The following is a 21,170-nucleotide window of genomic DNA, read 5'->3' on the forward strand; positions in this document are numbered from 1 at the left end:
CTCAGTGAACTCCCGCAGCCACAGCGGTGGGCGGCCGAGGGGCTGGGCAGCCAGCCGTAAACAGACAGACCCGGTCCCTGCCCTCACGAAGGGTGCATGTGGTGGGAAGAAGACACCAAGTGACCATGACCAGTGTGAAGATGGGTGTGTCAGGGAAATTCATGGGAGTGTGTGGCTTGGGGCCTGGATGGAGCAAATGGCCTTAGGTCATGACCTGAAGTATGAGAAGAAAACCTTAAAAGGACTGATACACTAATCCCACTTTGTACTGAGGGTACCATCCCTTCCCCCAAGGCCCCCGCTGGGCCGCAGCGCCTGAGTGTAAGCTGGGAAAGGCCTGACTTGCAGCCTGGCCAGGGAGAGGGGGAAGGGCCGGACAGCGCCCCCTCCTGGGCCTTGGATTTGGTACCTCCCTGTGGGGCCCAAATGGCACCTGCACATGGTGTCCCTCCCCCACAGGACAGGACTTTATCTTATTAAATGCAGCACTAAACAGAGCTGACCATTTTAGTGCTATTTAGCTAGTGGATAACATTATTCACATTTCAAAAGGGTTTCAGGCCATTCCAGTGTAAGGTCAGCTTGAAGGTCATTGAAAACTTAACAGGGGGGTGGAAAGTGTTCTGATTTCCTGTGGTATATACAAATTACTATTAAGGTTCTGCACATCTGAGCCTGTAACTATAAAAGAGGACGTGTGTTCAGGTCCCCTGTTGCTGTTGGTGGTTTCTCCAGGGAGGGAGCCGCGCACCAGGGAGTTCTCTCCTGTGATGCGGAGGGCAGGTCGGTCGGGGCAGGGAGGGCTCCAGGGGCACGGAGCGGTCTGCGGGTGTGAGCAAGGGGGGCGTTAGTGTCTGTGTCCCATGTGCAACACATGCATCACGGCTGCAGGAGAGGGAGCAGGGAGACAGTGGCCGGGACGAGTCCGGAGAAACACACAGGGACCCAGTCATGGAAGAGCTGTTCACTGGTCAGGGGGGTTGAAGATGTGAAGGTCGTGAAAAATTAGCACAGTAGAATGTGGCGGAAAACATACGGAGTAAAAATACCATGCTGACATACCAGGGAAGAGCTCATAAGGAAAGCAACAGAATTTGCCCAAACGTCTTCTTTACCTCCCCCACTCCTGGTGCCATTCTCCCTAACAGGCTATTTGAAAAGTTTAAAAGAATTTTTCCCTACTTTTTAAAGCTATAACGAATGCAATTGCACCTTCAAATTTGTATTTATTGCACACCTGTCAAGCATGTGGGCAAGCTGAACAATGAGCCCACGTTTCCTGCACCTAGGCTCCCTGAGTGCCAGCACCCGGCAGTCTCACCACACTCCCCTGGTCCTCTGCTGCCGAGAGCTTGTGCTTCCCGGTATGTCCCGTGGAAGCAGCTGCGTGCCCGTTGTCAGCCCAGCCCGGCTCGGGCAACTTCCCACTGCGCGGGCCAGTCAAGGTCAGAAGGGGCAGAGGATGGGATGAGCCCCACCAGACCCCGTGCCCCGCCTTCCAACCACGTGGACTGCGTGCTGAGGGTGGTGACAGCAAAGGGGACCTGGCAGGGCTTTTGCCAGAGTAATAACGCAGCTGATGGGAGGCCACAAAGACAAAGGACAAAACCCCAAACCGGTGTCCTACGCACGGAGTGACAGGGCGAACATGGAGTCCAAGGGAGCGGTGAGAACCAGTTCCCGAGCCAGACAAGCTAGATGCAGCCTTTATTCTTTTGTGTTTTCCCCAGAAGCTTATATCGTTTATTGTGCTAGTACAGGTGCCCCAGTTTTTCTCCCTTTGCCCTCCTCCGCCCAGTCTCCCCCCCTCCCACAGCCAGTCCCCACCCCGCGGTCCGTGTCTGTGAGTCAGTCATACGTGTTCTTTCACTACTCCCTCCCCTTCTTTCTGCCCTCGCTCCCCGCCCGCCTCCCCTCTGGCCCAGTCAGTCTGCTCCTCGTCTCCCTGCCTCTGGTTCGGTCGTGCTCATTAGTTCGGTTTGGTTCATTGGGTTCCTGCTACAGGTGCGATCACATGGTGTTTTCCTTTCATCGGCTGGCTTATTTCACTGAGCATGATGCTCTCCACTTCCATCCATGCTGTCTGTTCTATTGGTAATAAATAACTTTCTTAGAATAATTTCTCTGGAGTTAGTACATCTCAGAAATCATAGATTATCCCTACCTTCGGCAGCAAATTCATTTTCATGCATTCAGCAGTGGTCGGAAGGGGTCGCAGTTACCGCGACTGCGAACTTAGAAACCAGCGGCAGAGCCGTGTCAGTCTCTGTGAGAGAGAAGAGCTCCAGCTTCCTCTACAGAGAGTGAGGAAGAGTCGGATTTTGTCTTCGTCTCTAAGACAACCTGTTACACTCAGCATCCTTCACGCTTGCACCCTCCCTGACATCATGGTTAAAGATGCCAGCTCTGAAGTACAACTGCCTGGGTTCGAATCCCTTCTCTACCCAAAGGCTAATGACATGTGGAGACAAAGAGGGAACTAGATCCCGATACCATTTTGGAGGTTACATTTGCTGTGTAATAAAAATTCAACAGTGAACATGGGATAAGTAGAACTTTACTGAACTTCCTTTCTTCCATTTTTTGGGTGAAGTTTTGTTTAAATGGTAAGTCATTCGTGGAGGATGAGCTGCAGGCTTCAGCCAGCCAAGCCCGATTCTTCCTCTCATTAGGTTTGTGGCTTCAGAAGCTATTTAACACCCCTCAGGGTCCGTTTGCTCACCCATGGGAAGACGGGAAGGACAGAGTCTGGGTCAGAGCGCTCCAGCAAAGGTTTCATAACTCACAGAAGTCCCCTCTCCCAATGCCTGGGCCACAGCCCCTGCTCATTGCGTAGGAGGTGTCACTACTGTTCGTTCAACTCACAAAGATTTCCTGGGCGCCTCTCGTGTGACGGGCGCCTGGCAAAGGGCACTGGTGAAGTAAAGGGAAATTGTCCTAGAATTGAGAGAAGTGCCGACGGGACTCAGAAGTTCTAAGATGTTCCCCAGGTGAGCCCTCTCTCCGAGGAGCCACTCTACCCCACCAGCGAGGAGAGTCTCCTCCAGAGGACCAGGGCCCGAAACCGGGCTCCTGGACACGCAGAGGAACCGCCAAGAAGTGCTGGGGTGTTTTCCTGAGAAAGTCGGACTCATCGCGTCTGTCGCCTTCACTGCCCTTCCTGCAGACGTCGAGGAAGTGGGGTTCAGGCTCGGGCACCCAGGCCAGCCCGGGCGTGGAGCTGCGGCCTCCGCACGGTTACTGCTCAGCGTGGGCGGACGTGGCCCCGCATGGGGTCTGCCTCCCACCCAGGCAGACAGGCCAGGCTGGCAGCCACTTCCTTCCGCACCGGCCAGCCCCAGGCCTCGAAGAAGGGAGCCAGATTCTTCTGCACTTTTTCGGAGAACTTCCTCACCCACAGATTCATCTTGCCGGCGTTGTCTTGGGGGATGCCGGAGAGGGTCTGGTACTCGGCAAAGAGCTGGGTGAACGGCTCCCACCCGAAGGCCTCCTGGAGCTGGGAAGAGAACGAAGGGGCAGCGTGAGGCGCCAGGTTTCCAAAACCAGCGGCAGCGAGCTTGCTCGTGAGAAGGTTTCTCGTTCACCGGGATGAGGCCGCTTACTCGTTCGGTGGCCCCACGCCCTCCCAGTCTTCGTCCCCTGCTCCCACCGACCCTGCACTTAGGTGCAGTCGTCGGCTCATTCCACCTCTTGGCCACGCACCTGTACCCCCCGAGTCTGGTGGGGGGCTTCATGGGAACCTAATATCTGAACAGAGGTAAATACTCCATAAGTGACAGCTGTTGTTACCGTTGTATTTAATTTAAAAAGTTAGGCCCCAGATCCTGAGTTTTCCCAGGCATCAGACAGGTTGGGCCTGAGTGAGAAACTCTCAGGTCATACATATGAGGGGGGACCCCCCGCCAAAACCTGGAATTATCTTCTGGAGAGCAGACCCCTTGCAGTGCAGGCTTCCCCCACTGCGTGAGAGTTCTAGGAACTCATCTGTATCAGCGCACCAGCTGGCGTTATTGTGAGAGGCTGCATTCGGCTTCAGTGAATTTTTTTTGGAAGACTCTTGGGTGTGCCCATTCCATGATGGCTGATTTATAAGCACACCTGCCCCAAAACAGCGGGACCCCTGGGCCCGCCCTCCCTATCCACCTGATCTCACCCCGAGCAACTTTCTGTTTGTTTGTCTCCCTGGATGAAAAAGTCCTCAAAGGGAAATGTTTTGCTGATTGAGGAAGAGGTGAAACAAAACACAGCAGAAGCACTAGAAAGCATTAAAATCGAGGAGTTCAGAAACAGTTCTGAGCAGTGGAAAAAACATCTCGATAAGTGTACTGCATCAAATGGAGAGTACTTTGAGGGTGACTGAAGTTTAAACATGTAAGAATAAATACACAGCATTTTATAAATAAATTCTGTTTTGGGGTTCTCCCTCGTACTTGCAATGATAATGGGGAGAAGAGGGCAGTAGAGCTGAATTTTGACAGGTGACCTGAGAGGTAATAGACAAGGTGTTCAAGCAAGTTTCAGCTGTAGGACGGGAACATGGGGAGGCCCAGAGGCCCGAACAGCAAGGTGTGCGCGCTCACAGCAGGAGGCGGCTCGGTGTGCTGGAGGGTAATTAGGGTGGTGAGGGGACCGGGAGGTGGAGCTGGAGGAGGTGCTGGTGACAGTCTGATGGTGAGGGGCCTTCTGCACTGCCAGCTGGCTTCGCCTTCGTCCCGTACGGGAAGGAGAGCACTCGGAGAGTGTTCAGTGGGGAACAGTAAGGCTGCTTTGGAAGATGGGTTGTAGGGGCAGAGGCAAGACGCTGGCTCACCCTCGGAGGCTCGTGGAATAGGCAGGGAAGGGTAATGAGGACCTGGGCCACGGCCAGAGTGGGAGGAGTGATGGGAGCAGGACTCTGCCAGGTAGGGGAAGCGGGTGTCTGCCTGTGCTGAGGCCGAGGCTCGGACTCCGAGACACGAGTGTTCCCATAGCTGTTGCAGAACGGTATGCAGGGCTGCACAGTGAGCGAGTGGGTAGATGAGGGGCGGCAGGGCAGCCCCCTAGCTCCCCGACCTCTCAGGTCTGCTTCCCCTGCAGGCCGTCATGCTGGCTCTGTGAGAGCCCGGACCGACCCAATGCAAAGTTACTTCACTGACTTTCACTCTGCAGAAAATGAGTGAAAGAAAAAATCAAAAAGAGGGACTTGTAACAACTTCTGGTTTTAGGCTCTGGGTCCGTCCTTGAAGTGGACGACACTGGACAGGCCGCTCAAACTCCTGGGCGCAGTGTGCGCCTCCGTGAAGGGTGTGCCGCCTGCTCCTGTCCGCGGGGCGGGGCGGGGCGAGGGGCACGGTGTGGGAGACCTGACATGGGGGACAGCCGTGCCTGCTCCGAAACTTGGATGTGCCGTGCAGCGCGGGGCGGGGGGTGGCGGGGACTCGTACTTAATGCTCCACAGGACGTGGACTGGGTTCAGGGCCTTCTCCCCCTGGGTCAGGCGGTTCTTTGTTCGTGCATTCTGACAACGTGTGGGTGCAGGCTGGGCGATGGGAGTCTGAGAACCCCCCTAACAGACGGATCTCCTACCACGCCTTCTTCAGCTGTCCCACAGACGCATCACTGTCACTATGAAGGGACAGAACACGCACTTGACCCATAAAACTAAGGTGAGGGCAAACAGAGCCACACAGAACAATGACCCTTCCAGAAGCGCACTTACCAGGGGACCGAGGTCAAAACCAGTGAGCGGAAGAAGAGCTGTGCGTCAGTCTCAGGGACGCCTACCTCAGAACTTCTGCTCGTGACCAAAATACCAACAGGCTCTATTTCTCTTTACTTGTTTTTTTCATAACCCTTTTCATTTCCTCTTACCTGTGATCACAAAATCACGGGAGGTGAGTGGGTCAGGTGTTCCTGTCTCCATCTAGAAATGTATAACCTGAGAAGCTCCTTCCTACACCCAGTCTCCTGTGCCCGAGGGATGCCGTGGGCCCAGGCTGGTGGCGGTGGTGGTGAAGGATGGTGCAGAACGGAGGGTTCCGATGGCCCCACCTCCCCGAGTTTCAGCTCAGTACCTGCAGATATGTTTCCAGAGCCGTCCATACGTCCCAGTTACTCAGCGGGGCTCCCTTCGCCAGGTGCTCTCTGACCCTCTCCTCTCGCTGTGCGGGGCTCAGAGCAGGGTGGGCCCGAGCTCTGGGGATACCCAGGACCGTCTCGTGCACGTAGACTGACCACAGGTTGCAGGTGGCCTCGGTGGTGTGCGGCGGGAACTCCCACCCATGCCGCTGCTGGTTGTGGCCCAGCTCGTGGATGGGGCCCCACAGACCACTGCCCCTCATGTGGGTCTCGCTGATGAGCTCCTGCACCGACTCCAGGTGGCACATGATGGGGTACCCTGAGTGCATCCAGCCTGCGGACCCAAGAGGAAGAGATGAGTGACGGGGCGGCGGGGGGCACCCAGACCAATCTCCCCTCATTCCTGTCCACTGTGCCACTTTCCCACACCATCCTGGCTGCGGCCAGCAATCCCAGCATTTCTGTGCCCCTTGCAAACAGGTGGCTTTCCCGACTTGGTCAGAGACCGGAGTCCTCGCCCCTCCGGGCCGCTCACACTGCAGTTGCGCCCCCTCCTCACTCTGCCCTGCAGAAAATGAATGCACTCGACACAGCCACTCTTGCCACGGTTCAGCCTGCCTTTGTGTGTGTGTGTGTGTGTGTGTGTGTGTGTGTTTCCTATGCATGCGAGGCTGCGACGTCACGTCCTGAGTCTGAATTTAGGATCCCAAGGCTACAACAGTGTCATCTCTCCTGTGGAAACCACTGGTGTCCGCGAGTACACGATTTAACAGAGAGAATCTTGTCCCTTTTTAAAGAGCAGCAAACTGGGGCCCAGAGACGGTTTTCCCACGTTGGACCCAGATTTCCTTTTTTTTTTTCTTTAGATTCCCTTCTTTCTTCTAAGTCACTCAGTACTCAAACCTCTTTACTCCCTCTTTGCCAACTCTCACTTATGCTTGAAGGAAATACTTCTCTTTCCGCCTCTCCTTGAAACAACCCTCATTGCCATCTGCGAGCTCCTGCTGCCGTGTCTTTCTGAGCCTGCCCCACCAGTCCTCTGAAATCTCCCCTTGTAGAGGTAAACGCTTTGCCTCCTGACGTGCACACATCTTCGCATCCCATCAAGACCCTGCATTTCATGTCTTTTTACCTTCATTGGTAAAGTCATGCCTTACCCAGCCTGGACATTAAGCAAAGGCAAAATAATAGAGGGTGTCCCCCAGCTAGGAGCCCTTCCCCGGAGCACCCACCAGCTGAGATCTGCACGTCTGCAACAATCCTCTCGGGGCGGCGGAACGGGAAGGGCTGCGCCGCCAGCCTGGCTATAGCCTGCATCATCTCGTCCCAGAGGCGGAGCACGGGCGCGGGGTCCTCCAGGGCCCGCAGGCTGGCGGTTGGCACCGTCAGGATGATGTTGTCTGTTGCCAGCTCCCCCCAGGGGGCTGGGCTCTTCTGGACACAGCTCCTCCACTCCTCCAGGGATGTCTCACCTGGGAGTAAATAGCATGGGTCTGTCATCCGCCTCCCCAGCTTCCCCTGCTGAAAACACAACCCGAACTCTGGGAGGAGCACGCTGAAACAATGAACTATTATCACGTGGGTCTCCATGCCATGAAGGGAAGGACAGGCCTCCAGACCCTTCCTTCGGTTCTACCGTGAAGTGTCTGCAGACACAGGGTGTTCAGTTTCTCCTTCCTCCACTTCAGCCTCAAACAGTTCCCCCACCTCCTGTCCACCTGTCCGTACCCGTTTCCTCCTTAGCAACCAGCCCCTAACTATACCGCAGCAGCATCCTCAGCATCCCTCCTTCCCTCAACATTCAGTCCACTTACCCAGCTTGTAGTACGGGGCACGCACAGCCCTCTTAATGGTGACAGACAGGGGTCCCAGTTCACTGCCTTTGGGCACGATGACATAGAAAAGGCCACCCCAGAGGCAAGAGAGCGACTGTGTGGTCTTGTCCATACAGCACTGGTGAGTCACCACAGGGGCTCGAGACAGCTTGCTGGCCATGGTCAGGTCATCGGTGTGGCAGCCGATCTGCACCTGCAGAGGTGATTCCGCCGTGTGTGGGAGGAACTAAGTCCCCGGGGTGTGCGTGGGGGGTTGTGGGTGGCACTGTGCACAAGAAGGGTATTAGCAAAACTCTAAGCGCTCCAAGATGGTGGCCGACTAGGTGGAAGTGATACTCACCTCCTCCCAGGACCAACTCAGGATTACACCTAACTTACAGGACAGTCAGCCTGAAGGGACAACTAAAGACTAGAGAATAGAGATCTTACAGACAAGGATTTGCACAAGAGTTCACACTGAGACTGGTGTGAAGGGCGGAGACAGAAAAAGGGCCGACTTGTAGGCACCTGCAGTGGTCGAGAGTCTTAAAGGACATCTCAGTTGCGAAGCATATCTCACCCTCTGGAGAACGTGCAGTCTCAACCCCACTCCAGGCTCCCCAGCCCGGAGCACAGTGCTGGGAAGAGGAGCCCGCGTAACATCTGGCTGTGAAAAGCACACGGGATTCCGTCCGCCAGGGAGGGACAGGAGGCTGCTGGGTGCCCGGGTGCCCCCTTAAATGGCTGGTGCACACACTGTCGTCTGCACCCGCTGGATCCCGCGGGAGGGACTGCGGCTCACGGTAGACTGGAATCATGCAGGGGAGATTGGGTGTGTGCCTTCGGAGAGACGGCTGCAGGGACAGCCACCAAAGACCCGGTGCTGAGCTCCACGACACCCACAGATGCCATCTCTCCTGGGCTTAGCACGGCCCTCCAAGTGACATCAGCCCGAGGAAGTGCACTAGCCCCATCCTCCCAACTCCCAGAGGTTCTGCCACGCTCACGCCCTGTGGAGGAATCAGGCGGCGGCAGCCACCCTGGGCCTGAGGCGCAGCTGTTATGGAAGGCCCGCGAGGAAGCCCGGGCGGACTCAGGGGCTGTCAGGGAGGCACAGGGAGAGGCTGAGCTGTGCGGCTCTGGGGCGAGAGCCGTTTTCCCCTGGGTGCCCTAACTGGCGCCACGGTTCCTCTGCAGACCCCTCTTTCCACACAGCCAAATCCGTTCAGCCTGATGGATTCTACTGGCCTCACCTTGACAACTCCCTGAAACCCTGCCCCACCGTCAAGTTCCATGGGCCGCAGAGGCGGTGGCCGGCCTTGGTGTTCCCCGAGACTTTTGCTGAGTGGCCTCAGACCCAGCACTAGTGCCAAGTGTGAGTCTGTATCAGCCTGGTGAAGACTACTCGCCCGTTCCCGGTGACTCACTGACAACCTACCTTATGCAACTCACGCACCGCCAGAGGCACTCACTTTCTGTGACTGAGCCAAGGGGATCTCAGAGTGCCTTGGGCCTTCTTCGGAGGTGCCCCAGGCTTGGTAGTAGTGGCAAGATGCTTTGGTATGTAGCTTGGCCTTTCCCATGTGCATCCAGGCCCAGCAGAGGCAGCCACAAACTACGGATCACTTTTTACCTCCTAACAGGTATCCAGGGCTGATCACAGGTAGTGTCTGACATTGAATTGTACTGGAGTCCCCCCAAGAGGCTCCAAAACTAACACACCTCTGAGTGTGACCCTGTAAGCTCCAAGTGGTGTGCCCCATGGGAAGCATCAGTGGGTACCAGGCCCCGGTGGGTGAATTCTGCTTCATGGTGTTAGCCCCTGCATAGCAGCCCTTACACTGTGATCGGGGTCAGTCTTCACATTCAGCCAGCCTGAGGGTCAGCCTCACTCAAGGACAGGCCAAAGCAATCAAGACTCAGCTACAATAGGAGGGCTCACATGACCCACACAAGAGACACTCCTGGAGCACCCATTCAAGTGTTCAGGGGGACTGTGCCACTGAGCCCCACAGGACACCTACTACATAAGGCTACCCCACTAAGACCGGGAGACATAGAAGACCTACCTAATACACAGACATAAATACAGAGAAGCAGCCAAAGTGGGGAGATAATGAAACAGGCCCAAATAAAAGAACAAGAAAAGTCCCCAGGGGGAAAAATTAACAACTAAATAAAATAAAGGCAAGCAGTGTACCAGATACAGACTTTAGAACAATGATTATAAGGATGCTCAAGGAACTTCAACAAAGAAATAGTAACCATAAGAAAGGACATAAAAATGATCAAAGAACCAGTCAGAATTCAAGAATACAAGATCTGAAATGAAGAACACACTAGAACTACAACAGACTACATAGAGCAGAAGGTTGAGTCAGTGATTTGGAAGACAAGATAGCAGAAAACACCCATTCAGAGCACAAAAAGGAAAAAGGATTAAAAACAGTGAGGATAGTTCACGGGAACTCGGGGACAACATCAAGGGTTACAGCATCCACATCATAGGGGTAGTGAAAGGAGAAGAGAGGAAAGGAATGGGAACATATCTGAAGAAGCAATGACTGAAAACTTCTCTGACGTGGTGAAAGAAGAAGTGTACAAGTCCAGGAAGCACAGAGTTCCAGACAAAATGAACCCCAAGTGGCCCACACTGAGACACATCATCATTAAAATGGCAAAATTTAAGGACCAAGAGAAAATCTTAAAAGCAGCAAAAGAGTGACAGTTAGCTACAAGGGGGTTCCCATAAGACTGTCAGCTGATTTCCGGACAGCAACATTTCAGGCCAGAACAGATTGGCATAAAATATTCAATGGTGAAGAGCAAGGACCTACAACCAAGACTACTGTTATCTAGTGAGGCTATTACTTAAAATTGAAGGAGAAATAAAGGGCTTCTTAGACAAGAAAAAGCTAAAGGAGTTCATTACCACCAAATCAGCATTATAAGAAATGTCACAGGGACTTCTTTAAGAAGAAAGAAAAAGAGGAACATCATGACAAAGGATAGAATGTCAGTAGAAACATACCTGTTGATAATCACTTTAAATATAAATGGATTAAGTTTTCCAATCAAAAGACACAAGGTGGCTTAATGGACAAGAGAACAAGACCCACATGTACATTGTCTACAAGAGTCCACTTCAGATCAAATGACAGACACAGATGGAAGGTGAAGGGATGAAAAAATGTTTTTCATGCAAATGGAAATGATAAAAAAGTTGCCACAGAATACACTTTAAAACAAAGGCTCTAATAACAGACAAAACAGGGACATTACACAATGATAAAGGGACCAGTCCTGCAAGAGGATGTAACCCTTGTAACCACTTATGCACCCAACACAGGAGCACCTAAATATATACAGCAAATCTCAGTGGACATAAAGGGAGAGGTCAACAGGAACACCGTCAGAGTCAGGGCCTTTAACACCCCATCGGCATCAATGGATAGGTTTTCCAGACCGAAAATCAACAAGGAAATAGCAGCCTGAAAAGACCAGATGGATTATATTGATATTTTCAGAGGATTTCACGCCAAAGCAGCAGAATATACATACTTTTCAAGTGCACGTGGAACATTTACTAGGATAGACCACATATTAGGACACAAAACAAGTCTCAATAAATTTAAGAAGGCTGGAATCATATCAGCCATTTTCTCTCATGACAATGGTATAAAACTAGAAGTCAGTTACAAGAAATAAACTGAAAAACACACAAACACATGATACTAGACAATGAATGGGTTGACAGTGACATCAAGGAAAAAAATCAAAAGATACATTGAGACAAAGGAACATGAAAACACAACAACCACAATCTGTGGGACACAGCAAAAGCAGTCCCAGGAGGGAAGTTCATGGGAATACAGGCCTCTCTGAAGAAATGAGAAAAATCTCAAATAGATGATCTAACCTTACACCTAAAGGAACTAGAAAAAGATCAACAAACAAAGCCCAAAGTGAGCTGAAGGAAGAAGATAATAAAGATCAGAGCTGAAATAATGAAATAGAGTCTAGATAAAAATAATACAAAAGATCTGTGAAACCAAGAGCTGGTTCTTTGAGAAGGTAAACAAGATTGTTAAACCTTTAACCAGACTCATCAAGAAAAAATAAGAGGCCCCAAATAAATAAAATCAGAAATGGGGGAGAAGTAACAACTCACACCACATATGATTGTAAGAAAATGTTATGAACAGCTCTATGCCGACAAATTGGACACTCTGGAGAAATGGATGAATTCTTAGAAACGCACACCCTTCAAAACTAGATCAAGAAGAAGAACTAGAGTGAAAGAAGGAAGTCAAGGGACATGAGTCAGAGTACCCCAGCAAATACCCCAGGATTTCACCTGTGTGTGGAATCTAAAGAACAACATAAATGAACAAAATCGAAACAGACTCACAGATACAGAGAACAGACTGATGGTGGCCTCAGGGGACGAGGGGGTTGGGAGATTGGGTGGCACTGGCGGTGACAAAACAGCCACGAGGATGGGAAGCACAGCACAGGGGGCACAGTCAACGGTACTGCAATGGCTGCGCACGGTGCCAGGTGGGCACTTGAACGGGTGGGGAGAGTAACTACCATGTGTGAAGTGTACGACTGTCTGACCACTGTGCTGTACACCTGGAACTAATACAAAACAATACCGAATGTAAACCCTAGTAGAAAAATAAATCACAAATGAAAAAAAGGACAAACTCCAGCTGCCCTGTTCTCTGAGCTACACGTGGAAACCTATGGTGTCTTGGCGCTCCAAACGTCCCATGGCCTGAAAGGCGCAAGGAAGCACTTTTCCAGGGAGCAGAACAGCTCCCGAGTCTGACGCTGACCGGGGTCCCGTGTGCCTTCGTGCCGGGTGGCACCCCAGGCTCTGCTACCGGGTGCTCGGCCTGAGTGTTGAGTGTGATGCTGGGGATGAGCCTGAGGGGTCTTGTCTGTCCCGCGTGCACAGACAGGAGGCCTGGCCACAGGCAGTGGGATCTGCCCCTGCCAGGGAGGGGCTGAGTCTGCCTTCCTCCTCGGCCCAGGGCTGCCCTCTGGGTCTGGTGGACTGCGTCCCCCTTTGTTTGGAGCCCTGCACTTGCTTTCCTTGGGTTTGGTGCACATGAGCCCCAGCAAGCAGCCCGGCACAAAAGAGACTGCGGAAGGAAGTGACCCTCGGAGCGAGGCACTATGTTTATGGGTGACCGGACTAAGCACACCCTTCAGGCGTCACGGGAAAGAGGCAAAGCCCACAGAGCCAGTGTGCTGCAAGAAGTGGGTGCAGCTGTGGATGTGCAGCGGGGACCCCCCCTCACACGCGCTGTCTCTGCACAGCCCCGTGGGGAGGCAGAGCCGCCACTCGGGGAAGTCTCGGGCTTAGGTCTGCGTCCTGGGCCTGATAGTGGCAGTGAGGCGGCCCCGAGGTTTGGGACACGGGCAGTGGGTGCTCTGGCCTTACCTTCAGGCCGGAACAGGCCACAGCTTCAGGCAGTGAGACTTCTGCGTTGTGTCCACTTAGGACGTAGAGCCCAGTACTCACCCAGGACTCGCCGCTGCCTGGGAAGAACCACAGGAGAGGCTGAGTTCTCACCCCACCCGGAGCCTCAGAGCCCCTCCCTCAGGTGCAGCCCCGGCCCTGCAGACCTTAACTCAGCCATGCTTCTTGCTCTCATCCCTCCTAAACCCCAAGCGGAGCCCAACCCCTCTTCCTGAAAGTAGCTAATAAACAACGGAGCTGCCCGCCTGGGTGTCGCAGCACCTGCTGACCCCTCCTTCCCCTGACCTGCAAAGCTCCCAGCGCTCTCCCCTCGCTCCCTACCTGGGTTGTTTCCATCGATGGGCACTGTGATGGGGTGTTCTGAGGGGTCCAGGCTGGAGGGGCAGGTCCCGGCTCCCAGCCCCTGCGCCAGCTTGGAGCAGTCAGTCCCAGAGCGGGCCAGCTCGGTGGCCAGGCAGAGCACCGCGGCCTCATGGGAGTCACTGGCCACGGGGTTTTCCCGGCTGACAGCGGGGAGGCCGGACGACCGCAGCATCTTCCGTATGAGTCGGTGCATGGACATGTAGGCAGGGACGTCCCCCGCAGGGATCCGCAGGAAGGCGGCCCCATCGGCTCTCAGTTTTGCCAGCCAGTTCTTTTCCAAGTTCCCCCTCCTCTGGTTCAGGACGGCCTGGAATTCCGACAGCGCCTTGCGGAAGTGGTAGCTCCGCATCTGGGGGGTGGGCACGGGGAAACAGCCGGGTTGGAGAGTGTGAGGTAGGATGCTGAGGCCGAAGCCGTTGAGGATGACGTTCCCAGGGAAGCCAGCCAGCGCAGAGCGGCCCGGGTTCTGCGAGGCCCACCACCAGGACTGGCCCCCGATCAGCAGGCCTCCGCCCTCGGCCACAAACTCCCGCAGCTGCTTCGCCTGTGCGTCGCTGTAAGCCTTGCAGCAGTAGACGGCCAAGCCGCCCGCCAGCTGGGGCTCCAGACTGGATTTCAGGCCGTGCCCCGACAGCAGGGCACACAGGGTTTTTAGACTCACGTCCACGCCGACCTTGCCCGTCTGGCCTCTGGCCAGCCAGCGCACAGCGTTGAGCACAAAGGGCCCCATCTTGGGAGCACAGAGCATGCCCTCGTGGGCAGCCAGGACCACCCGGCCCCGGCCATAGTGGGCGGCGGCCAGGAAGCAGCCGAGTGAGGCGTCCAACCCCAGGGGGAAGGCCAGCGCCCCGTGCACCAGCAGCTGCGAGGGGATTCCTCCTGTCACGATGTCCAGCTCTGAGATCCCTTCCAGGAGCTGGTGCTGGTCCTGCCTGACGTCCTCCCCACACCTGGAAAGTGACATGGGGGACAAAGGGGACACAGTCAGTCACTGGACCACTGAAATGAGCTCACCGAAGACAGGAAACCGTTGAGCTGTACTGCCTCTTAGCGGTGTGCCTCAGCTTCCTCTCAGTGTCACCAGTATTCAGTAAGTCGTTCTGTGTTAAATGCTGGAGACCGTGCCTGGCGCAGCTCTGAAACTTTCAACAGGGTGATCGGGATGGGCTGCACAGGACGTGCCACGTGAGCCCCGAGTTGTGGGAGTCGAGTTAGTCAGCCAGGCAGACATCGGGGAGGGACCGGACTGGGCTGCAGAGTCCAGTGCAGGGGCCTCCCGGGAGAGTGCCCGGCACAGAAGGAGGCCCGTGTGGGATCAAGTGCGTGGGATCGCAGCCAGAGCGGGATGGGAGGCTGGGGAGCTCTCAACAGGTGGGGGCGATGTTAACGGTCTCATATCTATTTACCAATACTTAAGTCTTGTCTAGTATCTACTTACACTGTTTAGGTCTGGATAATAACATAATAGAAGTAGCTATTATCTAAGGAGGTTTAATATTTGCAAGGCATTTATACATAGGGATTTTCTCTTTTAACCATTATAATAAACCTGAAAAGTATTATTCTTGCTTTACCAATGAGACGTAGAAAAGTGAAGCAATCCACCCATGTTTCTTAGTGAGTGACTGGCAGGGTGAGGAATCGAATCCAGGGTTTGTTTGGTGGATGGCCCGTGTCATCCACACACCAGAAATCTCCCATCAGTGACCGAGTCTTTGCATGAAGCCCCCAGCTGGGCATATGGCAGTCAGCAGGTCTATTTTGTGCAAAAGAGGCTTTAAATAGATACGAAGGTACAAATAATACTGCATTTCTGAAGGAGGGAAAAGTGTGTTCCTTCCAAGCGGGAAGAGCAGGAGAAGGCGTGGAGGAAGACAGGAAGGGAGAGGTGGCGATGTTTGGGCAACGCGCCAAACCACACCTGAGCAGACAGGTGACACAGGTGACAGCTTTCTGCATGCCACTTAATAGACAGTCACAGCGGTGCCAGCAACGATCGGGAAGCTCAGGGGGAAGTGAGCTGCAGCCACTGTGACCGCACGCTGGCCCCGTCTGGCCTGCTCCTTGCGGCGGCAACCTGGCTGCTTTTACCTGAGGTGCTTGGTACTTCATTTTCCTTTGCTCTGAAATCCCTTTCTCTCCTCATGCTGGCTCTCATTTTAGGGCATGCATTTTCTAGAAAGCTCTTTTGTAGCTTTCTTGCAGCCTTCTCAGACTTCTGCTTCTGTTCGCTGGGCCACCTTTTTCTTCCCGGTTTGACTGCTTCTGCTGTCTTTCCACGCTGACTGTGTCTCTGCTATAAAACCGCGGCGTCTGTACGCGGCCCCTGCACGGAGCCTGCACTGCTGGGGCAGGCAGCTCTTCTGCGTGTCCCCATACAGCGTGGGCGGACTCTCGGTGATGCTGTGAGTCCCCAGCAGCGGCTTCTTTCTATACACACATCCATCCACCTTCTCAAACCGTACTGAGGTCTGTACGTTGCTTCTTTCCACTTTCTTATCACCGGACGGGCAGAGACCAGCGGGCCTCTACTGTCCTAGCTGGGGACTGGTCCCTCCACCCAACCATGGGATGCACTTGAGGGGTTCAACCCCCCACTGTGCTTGGGAGTGGGCAAAGTCAGCATCCCTTCTGCCTCCACCAAATGCTGGAATCACTGCTGCTTTCACACTGGAGGGCTGTTCCTTCTTAAAGGTCCGCTCACCCAATTTGTTCGTTCCCCTACGCCACAAGAAGGCATTGATGACCCTTCTTGGATTGGTGGTTTCGAGTGTTTCCTCTCAGTTGTGCACCTGCGGTGGCATGGTGTCAGGAGAGGCTGTACACCGGGTCACGCATCAGTCACCCGCCTCTCCACTGGCCAGTGCTTAGCAACACAGGCACCAGCACCAGCACCCCCAATGTCAGCTGCTGCCTTACTACTTTTCGTTCCCTTGCTCAGGTTTGCTGGAGAGGGCGATTCCGGGATCTAGCCCGTTTCACACAGTCTCCCTGGAGACGCTACATGTATGTATCTTGAGTATGAAAACACAACTGTGTTGCTTGCAAGCTGGGAGTCCTCCGGCAAAGCCCTTGCACTCCAGGGGATGCCGTGAGAAGCGAATGAGGTGACACAGGATCTCCATGCGATGCATAAGCCAAAGCTACTAGTACGTATTTACTTTGAGAAGAGCAGCTCCTAATTTTTTTATGTTCTAGGCCTTGCAGGTTACACAGGGTGTAAAGGTGATGAGCTGTGGATCTGAGATGAATGTTTTCTCCAGACTATTCTGTGTCATGGCATTAAAGCGGCTTGTGCCTCTGGACCTGATCTGGCATCTGAAGGTAACGCAGTGACCCCTCGGGCGCAGGCACCAGGCGTGCAGGCAGCTCTCGCCTTTTGGGGTGGGATGAGGGAGTTGCCAGAGCCTGCCCTTCCCCGGGGCAGACAGAGGAACTCTTGGGAGGAGTTCCTGAGCTGTTAGCAGGAATTTGAAGTTAGCAAACCGGCTAGGTCAGTTCAGGGACCTCTGACTAGGGTTTGTTGGCAGGAAAGTTCACTGAAAACCCCCAGAGGGGTGAAGGAGGCAGGCATCTGAACTGAGGGGCTGGGCTCCACATTAGGGGCTCTTAGACCTCAGAGGTGATGGGGTCGGTCAGCTCCAGTGGCTTTTGGCTGAGGCTGGCCGCCTCCCAGATGCGGCTACCCCAGCGGTTTCGTCTGTAACAGGAGGCTGTCTGTGGGTTCGCACTAGTGTTCTAGGCCACCCTTGCCTTGTGTGGTTTGGACTGGGTGGTCATCTCTGTATTTATTCATGCATTCCCTGTATTTATTCATGCATTTCTGCAGCCTACAGGTATGGGTTGCTCTCTCGCACCCGTCAGGCCCTGGGAATAAAGCAGCACACCTGACAAGCAACGCCACTGCATGCACAGGACTTTCCTTGCGGGGTGGCTACATGGGCACCTGTGAGCGTGCAGGGGACAGTTACCGACTGTGATCATTGATCTCTAGGGCGTAAGTGGAGACTTTGGTGAAGGGAACAGAGGCTCAGTGCTGGTTCCAGGGGGGTCGCTGGGGGAGGCTTGCTGTGGGGACACACTACTCACCTGACCAGGAGTGGGATCTTGGGCACCTTCTTAGAGACTTTGCAAGGGCTGCTGTCCGCATAGGTGTCGGTGAAGTACACTCCGGCCACACTGGTCACCCGGTTCCCGGGGAACCAGGACAGCACCTTGTCACCACCGTGCTGACTGGCCCAGTACCAGGCCTGGCCCCCGATGAGCAAGCCTCCCCCACATTTCACGAACTGGGTCAGCTGTGCAGTCAGGGTTTCGTTGTAGGCATTGATGCAGTAGACCCCCGCGGGGTCTCCCGGCTCTGGCCGAACCCGTGCAGCAACCCCAGAGCCCTGCAGGATGCTGACTAGTGGGTCCAGGGAGCTGTGCACGCCCACGGGAGCCCCGGGAGAGGGACGGAGCCAGCCCACCGCGTTGAGAAGAAATGGAGCCAAGCTGGCCTCCATCAAGTATTCCTCGTGGGCCACCACCACCAGGCGGCCTCGGCCGTAGGAGGACGCTGCAATGAGGACCTGGCCCTTGCCATTCACCACCACTGGGAAGGCGGCCTCTCCAGTAAGAAGCAGTTCGCACGGGATGGCACTTTGGGGGAAATGCCAGCTGGTCACTCCATGCATAAGGGCCTCGAAAGCAGCAGCGGGAGTCATCGCCATGGTTGGTCAGCTACTGCAGAGGACAGCAAAGATGCAGCGGGTCAGAGCAGGTGAAGCAGCGAGAGAAAGCACAAAGGACCGATGCATTCACCTGCTTCTTGGGTCCCCACTGTGAGCCAGCACTGGGGGTGCAGGGAGGAACAAAACAGACAGGGTCCCCACTTTCATGAATCAAGGATTTTAGAAGGGGAAGGACCACAAGTCAATAGGGAGGCAAGCAGATCGGTAACATGCAGCAATTATTGTAATAACTGTTATGATGGAAACCAAACAGTGATGTGCTATTGAGCGACTGGAACGCTACTGTAGCCTCGGTGACAGGAAAGGCGTATGTATATGAGACAGTGACATGGAAGCTGAAACCTGACAGAGGAGTTGAGACCCCACGTGTTGCAGGAGAAGGCGGTCCCACAGAGAGAAGTGACTGGGTGGCTGGGGAGGACAGGGCAGGGAGGGGCCGGACCTGAGTGGAGTGGGGAGGGGCCCCTCCTGCAGGGCCCGGGAGACCAGTGTGCCAGGAGCTGACACAGGAGTGTTTCGTTTTCCTGGACAGAAAGGTCAGGTGACCTTTCAGGAATTGCATTTGTTCTGGCAGCTTCCAGGAAGCGAGTGGGACACGCCTCCCAATTTATCCTGTCTAACCGGGGAGTTTGCCCCCTCCGTTTGGGCAGCAGCCTGTGCTTTCTGGCGCTCTTTCCAAATGCGCTGCTCCTAAAACAGCTCATCACCCCCTCAAAGCAGCTCCTCTTGGAGAAATTAGTTAAGCCTCCGTTTCCCTATTTGTGAAGAACATCATACACCTCTCAGAGGGCTGTTTCTGAAGAGTAAGAGAATGCATGTGAAAACGCCTCGTCCTGGGCTGGGTGCACACAGTGGGCACTGAAAAAAATGTGTCTGTCCCTTGGCCGCCCGCTGCAGCTTCCCCGAGGGACAGGGGCGGTGTGGCAGATTCTCCGGGTGACAGTGCCCCGCCCACTCGGCCCACGTCTGACTTCAGTTGGCTGTCTGAGATGCTTCCTGCAGTCCTTGAGGGTCCTCAGAGGGACCGAGCTCCAGCTGCCCCCAGTGGAGAACAGCTCAGCAGTGCGCCCTTCACTGCCTTTCCCTCCTTCCCCGTCTCCTCCTCCCCACTTCCTGACTTTGAGTTCTGGGCTCACTTCCTAAAAAAAACTACCTGCACCCAGGCCCTTCTCCCAGGCTCCGCTCTGGGGAAGAATGTGAACTAAGACAGATGCCACAGCCCTCGGCCGCGCTGGCCACCTTCTTCCCTCTCTGCTGCTTCCGGGTGAAGCCAGCCAGCCACCTCATTTGTTCCTCTTCCTTCTTTCTCAAGCCGTCCTCCGCACATCTCTCCCCAGAGCCCTCCAATTCCATCCACTGCCCATAGGGCAGAAAAGCTGATTGCCTCACTCTGCATCTTCAGGCCTCCAGGGTCCGGGCTCTCCAGTTTTCTGGACTTTTATTCCTGCTATGTGGGTTCTCCAAGAAATCTCTGGTTGGCTTGACCTGTATTTCCTGTAAAATTGCCCCCAGCCCCGTTTTAAAAACACCTACCAACTCCTCAGTATTGCTCCAAGGACAGTGCATTCACAGCCATTCCCCAGCTGGAGCTGGGAGCATTCGGGGTGTGACACCAGCCTTTGGGTTCAGGAGTGAGAAAGGCGGGAGAGAGGTCAGGTACCTGAGGTCGGGATCCTGCTAATTACCTCCGAGAGGACAGGGGAGGTCTTTCACTAATCTGGGCAGCCGAGTTTTACAGGAAAAACAAACACAAAACCAGAAGATGAACAATATGTTCTCGAGATTCTCACACCAACTCTCTAGACCTAACTGAGCATATACTGAATCTTAATCAAATTCTTGGCTTAACAAATTCAAGAGGCGAGACAAAAGTGTTTTGAGACACACAGGAATAGCGTCAGGCCGACAAAAGAAAAGAAATTAAGACCTGTGGTAAGAAGAGACAGACACCCTGATTGAGGGAAGGTTCTCGGGCTTGCGTCTGGCACCCAGGGGTGCACAGTGTGCCAGGGGCTCGGCCCACCCACCAGGAGCTCGGATTGAAAACTTACGCTTGGGTCTTCCGGTCCGAGGTGCAGGCTCCGGCTGGGGGCTAAAGCAGAGGTGGCCAGCGAGGCCGGATAGGCGGGACCGGGCGGGAAGCGCCCTGGAGCCACCTCCCCGAGGTCCCTCCCCTGCTGACTGCACTGGGGCGTTGCCACCGACGGGCAGTATCCCACTCACCTACGCCCCGGAAGCGTCCCCAAGTGCGAGAGGGTATTCTGCAAAGTTGCTCTCACACTGAGTGAGAAACGCACGCGCCAAGTCTCCAGGTAACCAGATTGGAGGCAAACGGTGCCCCAGCAACAACGTTAACTCGTGGCCAAGGGTGGAATCGGGAGGCTCAGCGTAGAATCGGCTCCCTCCCCTGCGGTCCCCCGGTGTGGCGCCCCAGATTCCCCCAGCTGCAACGTCACCGCTGCCCCGCAGCTCCTGCGTTGAGGGCCTGCCCCCTGGTGGTCACAACTGGTCATGCAGCCTGTGTTGGGAGCGGTTCGGGGTGGTTCAGGGAACTCAGCAGAGAGAACTGGGACTGGGATTGTACACCATCACGCCCAGGGATACTGCTGTTGGGAAGGAAACGTGCCTGTTACATCTCCGAACACACACGCCCGTGTCTGGCTGCAGACAGTACAGCTGACGCCATAGCGCTATAGCGTGGCTGCTGCTTGA

At 54.6% G+C, this 21,170-nt stretch overlaps 1 protein-coding gene across 3 annotated transcripts; it reads right to left on the reverse strand.

Moving 5' to 3' along the window:
- Window positions 1-2,539: 2,539 nt before the first annotated feature.
- On the reverse strand, window positions 2,540-20,887 carry TCAF2 (TRPM8 channel associated factor 2). 3 transcript variants are annotated; one of them, XM_045857631.1, is made up of 8 exons: window positions 20,682-20,887; window positions 17,815-18,450; window positions 13,684-14,675; window positions 13,324-13,421; window positions 7,872-8,085; window positions 7,290-7,529; window positions 6,054-6,391; window positions 2,540-3,496 (listed from the first exon to the last, which is right to left on the reverse strand). In XM_045857631.1, the coding sequence occupies exons 2-8, from the start codon at window positions 18,435-18,437 to the stop codon at window positions 3,245-3,247; spliced, it is 2,757 nt and encodes a 918-aa protein (XP_045713587.1). In that variant the 5' UTR covers window positions 18,438-18,450; window positions 20,682-20,887; the 3' UTR covers window positions 2,540-3,244. The 3 variants fall into 3 exon arrangements, with proteins under 3 accessions (XP_045713587.1, XP_045713585.1, XP_045713588.1); XM_045857629.1 differs by lacking the exon at window positions 20,682-20,887 and adding an exon at window positions 20,510-20,660; XM_045857632.1 differs by lacking the exons at window positions 17,815-18,450; window positions 20,682-20,887 and adding an exon at window positions 20,510-20,649.
- Between the last annotated feature and the right edge of the window lie 283 nt (window positions 20,888-21,170).

Source organism: Phyllostomus hastatus, unplaced genomic scaffold, assembly GCF_019186645.2.
Source record: "Phyllostomus hastatus isolate PE091 unplaced genomic scaffold, TTU_PhHast_1.1 phas_scaffold_142, whole genome shotgun sequence".
NCBI lineage: Eukaryota > Metazoa > Chordata > Mammalia > Chiroptera > Phyllostomidae > Phyllostomus > Phyllostomus hastatus.